General features: G+C 52.1%; 1 protein-coding gene across 2 annotated transcripts in view; it reads right to left on the minus strand.

Moving 5' to 3' along the window:
* Positions 1-551: 551 nt before the first annotated feature.
* Positions 552-17,160, minus strand: part of ZC3H3 (zinc finger CCCH-type containing 3) — a 106,087-nt gene continuing 89,478 nt past the window's right edge. The window contains exons 10-12 of one of the 2 annotated variants that reach the window (XM_054498300.2): positions 3,615-3,799; positions 2,716-3,041; positions 552-981 (exon numbers count right to left, since the gene is read on the minus strand). In XM_054498300.2, the coding sequence (XP_054354275.2) occupies positions 950-981; positions 2,716-3,041; positions 3,615-3,799 (543 nt within the window). In that variant the 3' untranslated portion in view covers positions 552-949. The remainder of the gene's footprint in view (positions 982-2,715; positions 3,042-3,614; positions 3,800-17,160) is intronic. The other variant, XM_054498299.2, reaches the window with a different exon arrangement.

Genomic DNA, 17,160 nt, shown 5'->3' on the forward strand with positions numbered 1-17,160 from the left:
GACCAGGCCAAGGGGCCCTGCGGGGTGTGGGGCGGGCAGTGGCAGTGCCACCCACCCAGAGCCCAGGCAGGCAGAGGGCACAAGCCTCGTGCATCTGACTCCAGGCTGTGCTGTGGGGCCCCTGAAGGCGTTGCCGGCCTGCCTCGCCCAGGGGCCACCCCCCATTTCTCTGGAGGTGAGGGAAGGTGGGAGCGGATGCCTAGAGGAGCCTTGCCCCTCCAGGCCTTGCCTCTCCCAATCCAGGGTCCCTGGCACAACCTCAGCCGGGCCTCCTGGCCAGGCCCCTCCAGCACGGGCACCCGTGCAGGGCAGGGGAGCTGGGAGCTGGCCGAGCTGCCCCACCCACCATGGCTCTAGCCTGTTGCACCCGGGTCCCCAGAGTGCCCCCTAGGCTTTCCCCACCCCAGATGGTGCTGCTCAGGTCCAGGGAGAGGCGCCTTCTGACTTCTGAGCCATCTTGGGAGGTAGGAAAGGGGCCCCATACTCCTGCCCAGAGGGGCGGTGCTTTCCGCCTGGCGGTGGCGTGGCAACAGTCAGGACAAGCCAACCAGTTACGGATAGAACCTTTATTGCTGAACATAAAACACCTGCCTGGGAGGCCTGGCCAGTGGCCTCTTCACTGGGCCGAAAACCTGGGTGGGGAGGGCTGGGGGGCTGCAGGGCCACTGTTGCCAATGGCAGTTGGGGACAGGCCTGGAGGCCAGCCCTGCCTGGCACCCTGGAGGGCGGTGGGGTGGGGACAGGGGCCCAGCTTGGGGGAGGAAGACCAGACCCTGGGCACACGCTGGTCATGGAAGGTTGAGGGCCAGGCAGGCAGAGCAGTGTCCCTGTGGCCCCCAAGTGAGGCTTGGTGGCGGGCGGCCCTCCTCTGGGGTAGAGTGGCGGACAGAGCCTCTTTCCTCTCCAAGGATGAGGGTCTGAGGTAGGTGCAGGCCGGTCTCTGGGGTCCTCACAGACGTGGTTTGATGTGCAGAGGCTTCCCTATGCAAACAGGGCAAAAGTTAGGTACCCGGAAACCCCTGGAAGAACCTCCCCAGCCTGCAAAGCTCCTGATCAGGGGCTCAGGATAGGGGGCTCTGTCAGCCCAAGCACACACAGCAAGGTCTGCAGAGACATCCTCCTGAGTTCGAAGAAGAAGAGCACAGACAGGCCACAGGCTTCAGCTTCTGCCCCTGCTGCCAACAGGTCCTGGTGAGCCTCTGTGGCTGTCTAGCCGTGGTGCAGGCTCAGTCTATGAGGTCAACTGAGGCTTCTGCCTACAGTCCAGGGGTCCTCCTGGGTGGGCGGCAGTCCCGGCCACAAGGTCTGCAGGATGAGCCATCAGTACCGGCGCACACAGCACCAGACAGCCCTGCACGTTCAGTGAGGCTGCCAGACACGTGAGGTGGCCACGATGCACCTTCCATGTGGAAAGCTGGGGTGCACACAGCTGTGGCGGGGAGGGGCAGGAGCAGAGCAGAGGCCCCAGGGTGAGGCGGGCAGGGCCTGGAGGCAGGCAGTGTGGAGGGAGCAGTTCCCCACAGCGGGAAGGCCCAGGGGCTCCTGCCCCATGAATGTTCACTCACTGGGAACCAGCGCCTCTCCTCCCTCCCCAGATCTCCCCTCCAGACCACCCGACAGGCACCACGGTGGCCCGCTGAACAGAGATGCCTCCGTGTAGCTGCCCACAGGACTGGCCCTGCCCAGGTGCCCCTCTTCAGGGCCGATGAACCCGCTCACCCGCGCACAGCTGAGTCGGACCCAGCAGCCAGGGCCCAGGCTACAGACTACACAGGCTCTGACCTGTCAGCCTGCCCCTGCGGTGGCCACTCCAGCAGCCGCTCCAGCTTCCTGCCCAGAGACTGTCCCAGGCACCTCCACCTGCCCGAGCTCTTGGCCATGGCCAAGCAGGGGAGGTTTCTGCAGCCTTTCTCAGGCCCTGCCCAAGCTGCATACAGGACCCCTGAGCACCCTGCCCACCTCTACTGGCTCTGGAATTGGCTGCTAGGTTCCTGATCTTAAAAAAAAAAAAAATACAAGTGGCTGCCTCAGGGACCCATCTGCTCCCCGACCCCAGAGAGGCCCACCCAGATGGAGGGAGAGGGTGCCCAGGTCTCGTGGGGCAGAGGGTCTGGCCACGGCTCCGCGCCCCTGACATGGAGGCTGCGAACAGGAGGCGGCCCCTCCGAGGCAGGCGTTTGAGCGTGCTCAGCGGAGCTGTTGGAGAAGGCTGCAGCAAGCATCTTCCATTAACGTTACGACCGTGAAATATGACAATAAAATGATAGCCGTATGGTCGCAAATTTGCAGCCCACCGAGCTGCGTGGGGTTTATCGTCACTCAAACGCGCGGAGAGCTGTAAAATGTTTACAGAAAGGGTCGTTTGCAGCCATAAAATCCTCTTTTCTCTCCTAAACAAGGCTGAGTGGAGCCATTTACCAAGCCCCAAATGCTCATCGGGGGAGAGGGAACATCTGTTCTCTCCAGGAGTGCGTGGTGATCTTCCAGAACAAATTAACAGAAATGGGTGCTTTCTAATTAAATCAGCCCTCAGCTGGGGCAGACTGCGCAGCGGCCACCACTACACTCGCACCTTGGCTGGCCCTGCCCCAGGGCTGGCAGGTGCACCCCTGGTGCCCGCGGGACTCACTCAGGCCCCACCTGGAGATTCTGACGTGGTGGTCTGAGGTGGGCATTTAAAACTCCCCTGTGCCCGAGCCAGGCCATGCTGCCTACCTGAGTCCTTGGTGAGGGGGGCCCTGGGGGCCCGGACCCTGGGCTGGGCTCCTGGGCTCGGTGAGGACTGCAGGGAGATGAAGGAAGGCAGCTTGCAGAGCCTGTTGGAGCGCGCCGCTGCTAAGGCGGACTCCTGGAGAGATGGTGCCTCGTGGTCCAGGGAAGCAGGAGGGGACGAGGAGGAGGAGGAACAAGAGCAGGAAGCCTTCGAGGATGAGGGAGAGGCTGACCCCCCTGGAGAGTGGGGAGGTGCAGCCAGGGCAGCTGCAGTGAGGGCAGGAGAGCTGGGCGTCTGCCTGGTGGGGCGCTGGGCTGCTGAAGGCTTCCTGCAGGGAAGGAAGGGGCAGACGTGTGAGGTAGGGTGATGGGTGGGGATCCCAGTGACAGGCTGCCCGTGCTCTTGGCTGCTTCCTGCTCCCATGGCCCTCCGTGGTCTCAGGGCAGAGCTGGAGGCACAGGTCAGGCCTGGCCCTTGGCCGCAAGGACAGGCTGGGTGCAGGGAAGGCCCCAGCTCCACACCGAGCCTGCCCCTCACGTCCAGGGCCTTGGCTTCCTGGTCTCCATGGAGCTCCCACACCCACATGGCAGGTGGGCCGGATGAGGGAGCCCCCAGACTCCTCCCGGGGCTGGGCCTCCCACCCTCTCCCAGTGAGCAGGTCTCTGTGAAGCCCCACCTTCCTCCATTGGCCAGGGATGCCCTTGGCTCTGTCCAGACTTGGAAGTGGGGTAGGGGCATCTCTGGAGGTCATGTGATCCCCAGCCTTGGATTGGGATTTCTTTCTGGGTCTGAGGCTCGAAGAGCTGGAGTTGGCGGGGCCTCAACCAGAGGGCCCTGGGCATCTCCCCAGACAGGGAGGGGCCACCCAGGCTCACATGCACAGTGCCCACTGCCCCATCACCTGGGCCCGTGGCTGGCCGAGGCCCTGCTCCTGGCAGCTGCGTCGCTGGGCCCTGGGGCAGGGGACGTGGCTGCCCGCCGACTGTGGCGTTTCTGGATGCGGTGGAGCAGCTGGCACTGGGCGCCGCGGGGACACGCCCCCCTGCGGGCGAAGTCGGGGCACAAAAGCGTGTGTTTTTTCTTGCACTGCAGAGAGAAGGGGTGCAGGTGGGTGGGCCGGCTGGAGGCTGTGGCGCTGCACGGGGAGGGCAAGGAGGGCCAGGCCAGGCCCCCCCGAGTACCCACAGGGCCCCATAGGCTCTGTCCAAGTCTTGGGGCCAAAGGCTTCCTCTTGGAAGGCTGAGGCCACCAGTCCAGAGAGGTTCCACCTGGGCCCTCGCCCACCCATAAGAGGCCCTCAGCAACTGCAGGCCCTGGGCACAGACTGAGAGCAGGGCGGGGCTGGGCCAGCCTGGGGACGCCCAGAGCCTGCGGCCAGGCCATGGCTCAGGGCTCTGCCCACCTGCTGCCTCTGCCAGACCCCAGCCTGACCATCCTGGCAGCACAGAGGGAGCCTGGGAAGGTGGGTGTGGCTAGAGACCTGGGGGTCTTAGGCTGGGCCGGGAGAGGGTGGGGCAGGTCAGCCAAGGCCAGGCTGCACTGGGTCAGGGCAGGGCTGGGCACGCGATCCCTAGCACCTGTCACAGTGCTAATTATACCCGCAGGGCAGGGGGTGTGCCAGCCAGCAGGTGCTCTGGGCAGCAACATGGCCCCAGCTCTCCTACCAGGCCCACAGGGAAACACGAAGAGGCTGCCCAAGGCCCCAGCGGCCCAGCCCGGCCTGTGGAGCAGGGCGCCCAGCCCACCCTTCCTCTGCCCACCTCTCCCGGGCTCTGCTCTGCAGCCCAGCTGCCTGCCTGCCTCGTGCCCAAGGCCTTTCAGGAAGGGTATGCCCTCCCCCTCACCCTGCAGAGCCCACTGCATGAGGCACCCAAACTGCTCTTCATGGGACTAGGCGACAGGCGTCCCCAATGCGAACTGTGACAAGCTCCCACCAAGAGTGGAGCTCAAATCTGTCGCGGCTCTAGAGTGGCCGGAGTGCTTCCAGCTTGTGGGGTGCCACAGCCTTGAACCCACGTCCTCACAGCCACACAGTCCCTTGCCAGGCACCTGACCTAAGAATCTGGGATTCCAGGTACTGCTCCTGTACCTGGGGCTGGCCGTGAGCACCTGCTCAGAACCGGGCCCTGCACTGTACCCCATACCCTCCCTGGATCCTGTGGTGTGGCCCCCGCCATACCCCCAGGTGGAAGCCAGGCTCAGGCCAGTGCTCGCACCCTCACTCACTCACTCATTCATTCCTGCGACATGGAATCTGAGTCCCTCTACACAGGGCCTGGCAGTGCTGTGGGGCCCAGAGACCCAGGGGCTCCTCAGGGGCCTGCGGCTGGAGAGATGCCCAGTCCTGCAGCAGAGCAGGCTTCAGGGGCCCGAGGGGAGGGGGGACAAGGCCTCCTGGGGGGGGCAGGGGCAGTGGCTGTGCCTGACAAGGAAAGCCCTGCCACCAGCACAGGCATCCCACGCGGCACTGGGACGGGCGTGGGGGCGTGCGGGTCCATGGTTCACAAAGGGGCAGAACTGCAGGCATCGCCAAGGCTGCGGGTGCATTTTATCAGTTGCAACCACAGCCCCAACAACGGCTGGTGGGCAACACTGGATGCAGAGTGCCCGGCTGAGATGGCCAGAGGGCACCTGCCACACAGCCAGTGTGAGCTGAGGTGTGGGTGTTGGTGTAAACCATGTGCCAGGGCTCAGACTTAGTAGGAACAAAATAATGTAAAATACACATTTTTCCTTGATGACATGTTGAAATTTTTGATAGGATGGGTTAAATAAAACATATGATTCCATCTGCTTTGGTGTATTCTTTTTTAACTTTTTAAAGGTGGCCACTAGAAAAGCTGAAATTCACATATGACTCATACATGTTTGTACTGGACAGCGCCGATCAGAACCCTTCTGCAGAACACAACCAAATACCTAGGATCAAAAAGAACTTTCTGAGGCCCAGCACAGTGGCTCACGCCTGTAATTCCAGCACTTTGGGAGCCAAGGCGGGTGGATCACTTGAGGTCAGGAATTCAAGAGCAGCCTGGCCAACATGGTGAAACCGTCTCTCCTAAACTGTCTCTACTAAAAACACAAAAATTAGCTGGGTGTGGTGGCACGCACCTGTAGTCCAAGCTACTCAGGAGGCTGAGGCAGGAGAATCGCTTGAACCTGGGTGGTGGAGGTTGCAGTGAGCCAAGATTGCACCACTGCACTCCAGCCTGGGCAACAGAGTGAGACCCTGTCTCAAAAAAAAAAAAAGAACTTTTTGAAATTATCTAGGAGCGATGAAGAAAGTAAAATGATGGAAGAAAATATACAAGGAAACACACTGGACATGAAATGAATCTTACATTTCAAAGGCCTGAGGCCTTCATCTCATGTTCACTAATGGAAAACCCAAACCAGCCAAACAAAACCCCCAGAAAACTCTCCAAAGATCTGGAAATGTATCACCATCTGGAAATGTGGAACAGCGAAAGTAGGGCTTAAAGGAAAATACATCGCCTTAAATGCTTATATCACAACAGAAGACCTAGCTTAAAAGTTAGGGGGAAAACAGCAAATGAACTCAAAGCAGAGGGAAAGAAAAACAAAATAGGAATTAAAACCAAGAGAGTTAAAAGTTGGTTCTTTAAAAACAGTAATCAATTTATCCAATAGGGTTAATCAGGAAATAAAGAGAAGGAAGATGTAAACAATGTTGGGAACGCCAAGCGTGTAACTAAAGATGCTGCAGATGATGAAAGACAACGCACGCTGTGATAACAAACGTCATGCCAGTACGTTTGAAAACACCAGTGAATTGACAAATTCTAGAAAAACTGACAAGAAAAATAAATCCAAGTATTTCTATAACCATGAAGAAATTGGAATCAGTAGTTAAAAAGTAAAGCTCCAACCCAAAGGGTTTTACTTGTAGTTCTTTTTTTTTTTTTTTAGACAGAGTCTCGCTCTGTCACCCAGGCTGGAGTGCAGTGGTGTGATCTCAGCTCACTGCAACCTCTGCCTCCTGGGTTCACGCCATTCTCCTGCCTCAGCCTCCCGAGTAGCTGGGACTATAGGCGCCCGCCACCACACCTGGCTACTTTTTTGTATTTTTAGTAGAGATGGGGTTTCACCTTGTTAGCCAGGATGGTCTTGATCTCCTGACCTCATGATCCACCCGCCTCGGCCTCCCAAAGTGCTGGGATTACAGGGGTGAGCCACCACGCCTGGCCTTTACTTGTAGTTCTACCAAATACTCCAGATGTACAATTCCAGTCTTCCAGAACAAGTCCACTGTATAGAAAAACACAGAACACTGCTCAGCTTATGGGGCCAGAATAATCTTGAAACCAAATCTGACCAGAACTATATGAGAAAAAAACATTTAGGCCAATATCACTCATGAAAAGAATGCAAAAGTCCTACACAAATTATAAACAAGAGTCTTGCAGTGTGTAAAAATACTAATATATCAAGGACCAAATTGGATTTATCTCAGGAACACAAGGTTGGTTTAATATTAGAAAATCAATGAACAAAAATTAGCACATTAACAGGTTAAAAGAGAAGAATCATATGATCACCTCACAGATATGAAACAAGTATTTAATAAAATTCAACAGTTTTTAAAAAAGAAACATTTAGCAAATTAGTGATTGAAGGTAACTTCCTTAGCCTGATATACAGGGTTTCTTACAAGATAACTCCCAGAAAGCATCACATGTCAAGGGGAAAGGTTGGAAGCCCACTATCATCACCAGTCAATATTGTATTGGGGTCCTATCCAGTGCAGGAAGACAAGAAAAAGAAAGAAAACTTGTTTGGACTCAAAAGAAGAAGAAAAAAAAGTCATTATTTGCAAATGACGTAATTGTTTATACAGAAAAATGCAAGAGAATCTATAAACTAATTACTAATATAGTTCAGCAAAGTTGCTGGAGAGAAAATCCATATAAAATTATATTTCTATACACCAATGAACCGTGAGAAAATAAAAATTTTAAATACACCATTTACAGTAATAAAAGTACTAGGAATAAATCTAACAAAACCTAATCAAGGGCTGGGCACAGTGACTCACGCCTGTAATCCCAACACTTTGGGAGGCCGAGGTGGGCGGATCACCTTAAGTCGGTAGTTCGAGACCAGCCCGACCAAAATGGAGAAACCCTGTCTCTACTAAAAATACAAAATTAGCCGGGCATAGTGGCACATGCCTGTAATCCCAGCTACTCAGGAGACTGAGGCAGGAGAATTACTTGAACCTGGGAGGTGGAGGCTGCAGTGAGCCGAGATTGCACCATTGTAGTCCAGCCTGGGTAACAACAGTGAAACTTTGTCTTAAAAAAAATAATAATAAAGAACCTTATTAAAACACATTAAAGGTAGGAGGTCAGGGTGGGGGGATTGCTTGAGACCAGGAGTTCGAAATCAGCCTGGGCAACACAGCAAGACCCTGTTTCTACAAAAGATTAAAAAAAAAAAAATTAGCCAGGTGTCATGGCATGTGCCTATAATCCCTGCTGCTTGAGAGGCTGAGGCAGGAGGATTACTTGAGCCCAGGAGTTGGAGGCTGCAGTGACCTATCATCATAACACTGCACTCCAGCCTGGGTGACACAGTGACACCCTGTCTCTGTCTCTTAAAAAAAAAAAAAGACATTAAAAGGGAGGGTCTAACTGAAGAAATACAAATGCCATCCCCACAGGTTGGCGGCTCATTGCTCTGGGGACAGATGCCCATCCCACTAAACCGAGCTACAGATTCAAGACAATCCCAATCAAAATTCCAACTTTTTTTTTTAACCTGACAAGAAGAATCTAAAACATATTTCTGGGAGACTAATGGTCAAGAATAGCTGAAATTCGTTCTAAAAAAAACAAGGTTGAAAGAACTTGCTTTATTATTATGAAGCTCAAATAATTCAGAGTATGGTTTGGCTCAGGGACAAACTGACCAATAAACAAACAGAGAGCCAGAAGCAGAGCCCGCATCCACGCAGACCTGACCACAGGAGGGAGGGCTGCACCGCGCACCCGCTGGAAACAATGGGCTTTTCGAGGCCAGGCGCTGTGGCAAAATGAAACTGGACCTCACCGCACACACCACACAAGAAAATCACCTCCAGCTGGATGAAAGTCTCAATGTGAAAGGTAAAGACAGCAAAATATTTAGGGGCAACTGAGCACAATCTGGTGTAGAGAAGAATTTCTTATTCAAGATACTAAGGGTGCAAAATGTAAAGAAAACTATAAAACTACGTCCGTTAAAATCAAGAACTTCTGATTTTCAACACATGTCGCAAAGAAATGCAAAGATAAACCACAAACGGAGAAGACATGTGACTAACAGATTCAAGTCCAGGACATTATATATATTTTTATGTTTGTTTATGTTTATAAATTCCCTCCGAGTCAGTAAGAACCAAACAACCCAAAAGAAAAACACCCTCACCCTCACCAAAAAGATTCCAGGTATTTTCCAGAAGAGAAGGCACAAAGGCCTTAGAAACATGGGAAAAGGTCTTCCACCTCAGTTTACATCAGAGAGATACCAATTTAAAATATCAGACAGCTTTTAATCCTTCTAATGATCAAAAAGTTAAAAAAGGGGTAACACAGCCTTCAGAAAGCACAGAGGCCCATCCAAGCTGCCGAGCGTTACAGGCCAGGCGGCTCGGGTAGGCTCACGTTTCCAACTAAGCCAATGTCCACTCTGCCTGGCCACGCACTGAGGCACTGCTTCCCACAGGGGCCCTCTGGGGCCTGGACTGGGGTCCGCAACCGGAGAACTGTCTTCAGATAACTAATTGGTCATCTGCCTTTTCTACCAGCACCAAGACAGTGGAGAGCCTCGGGTGAATCTCCCAGGCACCAGGTCACCTCTTCCCCCAAGCCAGCCTGGCCCTGGGAGCGTGGTCCATAGGGAGACTCTTCCAGCCTGTGCTTGCGGAGCTGACATGAGGGGCGCAGGGACTGGGCCAGGCTCCACGGCGCTCTCTTGCTTGGCCAAGAGCAGGCTGATTTGCCCAGCTGGCTTGACCACAGCAGCTCTCTCACCACCCGCGCTGGTTTAGCCCAGGGCCTGAGGGGCCCCTGCCCGACCACAACACCCAGCCCTGCTTCGTTCTCTCCTGGGGGCGAGGCCCTAACCCCACAGCCAGCAGCACCTCTGATGGCTGCGACGCACCCTTTGTCCCCAGCAGAGTTGCCAGCTTCCTTCCCACTGTCCGAAATCAAAGCTGCCCCCTCTACCAACACCAGCCACCTTGGAGGACGTGTTCCAGACACTTCTATCCACCTTCTCTGTCTTTCTCACGCTCCCCTGCACTCCAAAATCAGTGACTTCATGGAATGTAGTATCTTGGAACAGAAAACAGCTTCAGGGAAAACTGAGGAAATCCAAATAAGGTCTGGAGTTGAGTTGACGGTTACACCGCACTAAAGTGGATGTCTCAGTTCTGACAGCGAGATGGTACATGAGTCCATTCTCACACTGCTATAAGGACATACCTGAGACTGGGCAATGTATAAAGAAGAGGTTTAACTGGCTCACAGTTCACAGGCCGTACAGGAAGCATGGCAGCATCTGCTTCTGGGGAGGCCTCAGGAAGCTTCCAATCATGGCAGAAGGCGAAGTGGGAGCGAGGCACTTCGCACGGCCGAGCAGGGGGACGAGAGAGAGCGGAGGAGATGCTACAGACTTTTAACTGACCAGATGTCATGAGAACCCTATCACAAGAACAGTACTCGGGGGATGGTGCTAAGCCATTAGAAACTGGCAGGGATGGCTGGGTGTAGTGGCTCATGCCTCCCAGCACTTTGGGAGGCTAAGGCGGGTGGATTGCCTAAGGTCAGGGGTTCGAGACCAGTCTGGACAACATGGGGAAACCCTGTCTCTACTAAAAACACAAAATTAGCCGGGTGTGGTGGTGCATGCCTGTAACCCTAGCTACTCAGGAGACTGAGGCAGGAGAATTGCTTAAACCCAAGAGGCGGGGGTTGTGGTGAGCTGAGATAGTGCCATTGCGCTCCAGCCTGGGCAACAAGAGTGAAACTCTGTCTCAAAAAAACAAAACAAACAAACAAAAAATTAGCCAAGTGTGGTGGTGCACGCCTGTAATCCCAGCTTCTAGGGAGGCTGAGGCAGGAGAATCGCTTGAACCTGGGAGGCAGACGTTGCGGTGAGCCAAGATAGCGCCATTGCACTCCAGCCTGGGCAACAAGACCAAAACTCTGTCTAAAAAAAAAAAAGAGAAAAGGCAAGTCCTTTCTACCTATGAACCCATAAAATCAAAACAAGTTAGTGATTTCCAAGATACAATGGAGGCATAGGTATTGGGTAAATACACCCATTTCAAAAGAGAGAAATCAGCCAAAAGAAAGGGGCTGCGTACAGGCCTTATGCAAGTTCAAAACACGGCAGGGCAGTCATTAAATCTTAAAGCTCCAAAATCATCTCCTTTGACTCTATGTTTCACATCCAGGGCACAGTGATGCAAGGGGAGGGCTCCCAAGGCCTCAGCCAGCTCCGCCACCATGGCTCTGCAGGGTTCAGCCCCCACAGCTGCTTTCAAGGGCCAGCACTGAGTGCCTGCAGCTTTTCCAGGTGCATGGTGCAAGCTGTAGGTGGATCTACCATTCCAGGGTCTGGAGGACAGTGGCCCTCTTCTCACAGCTCCACTAAACAGTGCCCCAGTGAAGACTCTGTGTAGGGGCTCCAACGCCACATTTCCCCCTAGCAGAAATTCTCTATGAGGGCTCAACCCCTGCAGCAGGCCTCTGCCTGGACATACAGGCTTTTCCACGTATCCTCTGAAATCAGACAGAGGCTCCCAAACCTCAACTCTTGCACTCTGAGTACCTGCAGGCTTACCACCACATAGAAGCTTCCAAGGCTTACTATGGTTTGCACCCCCTGAAGCAGTGGCCAGAGCTGTACCTTGTCCCCTTTGAGCCACAGCTGGAGCTGGAATGGCTGGACACAGGGAGCCAGATCTTGGGGCTGTGCAGGGCAGTGGCGCTCTGGGCCAGGTCCAGGAAACCATTCAGGTCTCCTAGGCCTCATGCCAGTGATGGGAGGGTCTGACATGAAGATCTCTGAAATGCCTTTGAGGCTTTCTCCCCATTGTCTTGGCTATTAGCACTTGCCTTCTTTTTAGTCACACAAATTTCTATAGCCTGCTTGAATTCCTCCCCTGAAAATGGGCTTTTCTTTTCTACTACATGGCCAGGCTGCAAATTTTCCAAACTCTATTTCCCTTTTAAATATAAGTTCCAGCTTGAGGTCATTTCTTTGCTCACACATATGAGCACAGAATGTCAGAAGCAGCCAGGCTACACCTTGAACGCTTTGCTGCTTAGAAACTTCCACCAGATTGGTTGTGCACAGTGGCTCATGCCTGTAATCCCAGCACTTTGGGAGGCCAAAACGGGCGGATCACCTGAGGTCAGGGGTTCAAGACCAGCTTGGTCAACATGGTGAAACTATGTTTCTACTAAAACCCCATCTCTACTAAAATACAAAAATTAGCTGGGTGTGGTGGTACATGCCTGCAACCCCAGCTACTTGGGAGGCTGAGGCAGGAGAATTGCTTGAACCTGGGAGGCAGAGGTTGCAGTGAGCTGAGATTGCGCCACTGCACTCCAGCCTAGAGCAAGACTCCATCTCAAAGAAACAAACAAAACAAAACAAAACCCACGAAATTTCCACCAGATAGCCTAAATCATCATTCTCCAGTTCAAAGTTCCACAGATCCCCATGGCAGGAACATAGTACAGCCAACCTCTTTGCTAGCACATAACAAAAGTAACCTTTGCTCCAGTTCCCAATAAGCTCCTCATCTTCATCTGAGACCTCCTCAGCCTGGACTTCACTGTCCATATCACTCTAAGCATTTTGGTCACAACAATTTAACAAGTCTCTAGAAACTTCAAAACTCTCCTCATCTTCTTGTCTTCTTCTGAGCCCCCCACACTCTTCCAACCTCTGTGGGTTACCCAGTTCCAAAGCTGTTTCCACATTTTCAGGTATCTGTATAGCAATGCCTCACTCCTCAGTACCAATTTTCTTTATTAGTCCATTCTCACATTGCTGTAAATAAATACCTCAGACTGGGTAATTTATTTCTTTATTGAGACAGTGTCTTACTCTGCTGCCCAGGCTGGAGTGCAGTAGCACAATCTCAGCCCCCTGCAACCTCCACCTCCAGGTTCGACCAATTCTCATGCCTCAGCCTCCCAAGTAGCTGGGATTACAGGCATGTACCACTGTGCCCAGCTAATTCTTCTATTTGCAGTAGAGATGGGGTTTGGCCACGTTGGCCAGGCTGATCTTGAACTCCTGGCCTCAAGTGATCCGCCCACCTCGGCCTTCCAAAGAGCTAGGATTACAGGTGTGAGCCACTGCACCCAGTCGAGACTGGGTAATTTATAAAGATAAGAGGTTTAATTGGCTCACAGTTCATAGGCTGTACAGGAAGCATGGCAGCATCTGCTTCTGGGGAGGCATCAGGGAGCTTCCAATCGTGGCAGAAGGCAAAGGGAGGGCGAGGCACTTCACGTGGCCGAGCAGGTCGAGAGAGGGGGCTGGAGCAGGAGGTCGAGAGAGGGAGGAGGTGCTATACACTTTTAAACAGCCAGATCTTGTGAACATTCTATCACAAGAATAGCACTGGAGAATGGTGCTAAACTATTAGAAGCCATCCCCGTGATCCAATCACCTCCCACCAGGCCCCAGCTCCACCTCAGGGATGATAATTCGACATGAGATTTGGGCAGGGACATAGGGCAAACCACATCACACTGCTGGCTGTGGATCTACAGGACGCTCCCAGCAGGGGAGGCTGGCTGAGGGTATATGGGAACTCTCTGTGATATGTTTGCAACTTTTGGCAAATCTAAAATAATAACAAGTTTATTAAACACAGTAAGTGACCGGATGCTTTCTACCAGACCCTGACCAGTGAACAAACCACCAGAGAAGGCCTGTGGGACTGGTGTGGGGGACTGCGGGTGCCCACATGGACAGCAGGGAGGGGCTCCTGAGAGGGAGGCCAAGAGCTCAAAGCACATCAGCCAGAACCCAAAACCTACGGACACGGGAACAAGTGCTCCCAGAGCAGAAGGCAGGAAGCAGGACAGGAGTCCGGGGAAAACCTAAAGCAGGAGGGAAATAATAAAGAGCAACGACAGAAGTCAATGAAAAAGAAAAGGAACAAGCAATAAAGAACACTAGCAAAACCAAAAGCTGGTTGTCTGAAAAGGGCAATAAGATAAACATGCCCCTGCAAGACTGTTCCCAGAAACAAGTGAGAAAACACAAATTAAATACAGATGAAAAAAACTCTAGACGCGACAAAGGATGTTGCACGTCAGTAGACACACTGACATGCACCCATATGTTGAAAACCTCAGTAAAATGGATCCACTTCTGGGGGACAATAAGCCAAAACCGGCATTAAAAAGAAGTAGGCTGGGCATGGTGGCTCACCCCTGTAATCCCAGCACTTTGGGAGGCCAGGAGTTCGAGACCAGCGTGGCCAACATGGTGACATCCCGTCTCTACTAAAAATACAAAAATTAGCCTTGCATGGTGGTGCACACCTGTAATCCCAGCTACTCGGGAGGCTGAGGTGGGAGAATTGCTTGAACCCAGGAGACAGAGGTTGCAGTGAGCTGAGATTGCACCACTGCACACCAGCCTGGGTGACAAAGTGAGACTCTGTCTTAAAAAAAAAAAAAAAGAAAAAGAAAAAAGAAAAGAAAAAAGAAGGAGCTTGCATTGCTGGGCAGACAGACCCAAAGTACCAACCTACCATCCCTGTACTTCCCGCTAAGTGCCACCGTAACAAACCCAAGCCACCTCTGGCTGCGGAGAAGGCGCTGATGGCTAGGGATCGGGGCACGACTGGTGCTGGGTTCCCTTGGGCTGCTTCCTGCCCTCATCCAAGACTTGGAGTCAAGGAAGCCACAGCCCAGAAATCCCCAGAGGTACAGGCAAAGGGCAGCCCAGCAAGACAGAAGCTCTCGGGCAACAGCCATCCTATTCCAGCCAACATGCAAAACCAATGCACCCCCAGCCAGACCAGCAAAGGCTGAGGAGGGAGCCTGGACTCAACCCTGGCCAGGAGGCCCTTCCCTTCCTTGCCGGGGTGGTGAAAAGCCAGGACATTCACCCCTTCTCCATCCCCCACGGAGTCAGTGGAGGCCATGTGGAAGAGGCATCGTGGAACTCCTTCCCCCAAGGCAGGGAGGGAAGATTCAGGGAAGGTCTGTTTTCCACACCACCCTCCACAGTGTCAATGAGGCCAAGTGCAGGCAGCTGGGTTTCCACTCCTAGCTGGTAAGAAGGAGGCAGCACCTCCACCAAACAGCCAGCATGACTAGGCTCCCACAGAAAGTGGCTGCTCACACTAACAACAAGGGAGGCTCCAAGCTCAGTGAAGAGGGGCAGCGCCAACGCTGACAGACAGGGCGTCAGAATTATTTCATAAAGACAGAACAGCATCACAAAGACACTTCTACACGCAATACAAACATGCTGGAAACAGAAGAAATAGAAAGTATCAACAGAGAAAAAGAAGATATAGTAGAACCAAATGAACATTTTAGAACTAAAAAATACAATAACTGAAATAAAAAACTCAGTGTATGGTTCAACAGCTGAATGGATGAGACAGAGAACTGGAAGACAGAATAACAGAAATTAACCCATCTGAACGACAGAAAGAAAATAAGGTTTAAAAAATGAACAGTGCCTTCGGGACCTTGGGACCACAACAAAAGACCTAACATTCATGTAACTGGAGATGCATAAACAGATGAAAAAGAACTCAAAGAAATAATACAAACTTTACCAATTTGGTAAAACACATAAGCCTATAGATTCAGGAAGTTGAGCAAACCTCAGACAGGATAGACCAAAGACATCTACCCCAGATGTCAGACAGTGAAAGTTAAAGACAAAGAAATAATCTTCAAAGCAGCCAGAGAGAAACTACATTATGTTTGTTTTTTTGAGACAGGGTCTCACTCTCTTGCCTAGTGGTACCATCATAGATCACTGCAGCCTCGACCTCCAGGGCTCAAGCAATCCTCCCAACTCAGCCACCTGAGTAGCTGGGACCACAGGCGCATACCACCATGTGTGACTAATTTTTGGTTTTTGGTTTTTTTTTTTTAAAGAGATGGGGTTTTGCCATGTTGACCAGGGTAATCTCAAATTCCTGGGCTCAAGCAATTTGCCCACCTGGTTCTCCCAAAATGTTGAGATTACAGGAACGAGTCACAGCACCCCACAGAAACCACATTTTACCTACAGGGGAAAAATTCAAACGACAGTGGATTTCTAACTAGACACCATGGAGGACATAAGGACGAGGCACAACATTTTTCAAGCTCAAAAGAAAGAACTGTCAACACAGAATCCCATATTCAGTGAATTATCCTTCTGGAATAAAGGGGAAATCAAGACATTCTCTGATGAAGAAAAACAATGTCACCACCAGTCTTACCCTAAAAAGTGGTTAAAGTTCTCCAAACAAAAAGGAAACAAAAGAAAAAGGCTTGGAACAACAGGAAGGAATAAAGAACAAGATAAGCAAAAATATGGATAAACATACCAGACTTTCCATCTCTTCCCCAGTTTTCTAAATTATGTTTGATGATTGAAATAAAAATTGTAACTGTGTCTGTTGGGGTTCTAACTTCTGTAGAGGAAGTATTCCAGACGGTTATAAAAGGGGAGGTTAAGGGAGATGAGGGAAGGTAGGGTTTCCACACTTCACTCAAACTGGCAAAACACACCACCAGCAGACGTGGATCAGTCATGCAAATATAATACCCAAGGTAAGTACCACAAAAGCTATATGGTGGTCCTCCCCTTTGCACTGTTTCACTCTCTGCAGTTTCAGTTACCTGAAGTCAACTGTGGTCCAAAAATATTAAATGGAAAAATTCCAGAAATAAGCAAGTCATAACTTTTTTTTTTTTTTCCCAGATGGAGTTTCACTCTCGTTGCTCAGGCTGGAGTGCCGTGGTGCGATCTCGGCTCACTGCAACCTCCACCTCCCGGGTTCAAGCAATTCTCCTGCCTCAGCCTCCCAAGTAGCTGGGATTACAGGTACCTACCACCACACTCAGCTAATTTTTTTTTTTTGTAACTTTAGTAGAGACAGGGTTTCACCATGTTGACCAGGCTGGTCTTGAACTTCTGACCTTAGGTGATCTGCCCACCTTGGCCTTCCAAAGTGCTGGGATTACAGGTGTGAGCCACCGTGCCCGGCCAACAATTCATAATTTTTTTTTTTGAGATGGAGTCTCTCACTGTCACCCAGGCTGGAGTGCAGTGGTGCAATCTTGACTCACTGCACTGCAAGCTCTGCCTCCCGGGTTCACGCCATTCTTCTGCCTCAGCCTCCCAAGTAGGTGGGACTACAGGTGCCTGCCACCATGCCCAGCTAATTTTTTTTT

The sequence above is a fragment of the Pongo pygmaeus genome, chromosome 7 (assembly GCF_028885625.2).
Source record: "Pongo pygmaeus isolate AG05252 chromosome 7, NHGRI_mPonPyg2-v2.0_pri, whole genome shotgun sequence".
NCBI lineage: Eukaryota > Metazoa > Chordata > Mammalia > Primates > Hominidae > Pongo > Pongo pygmaeus.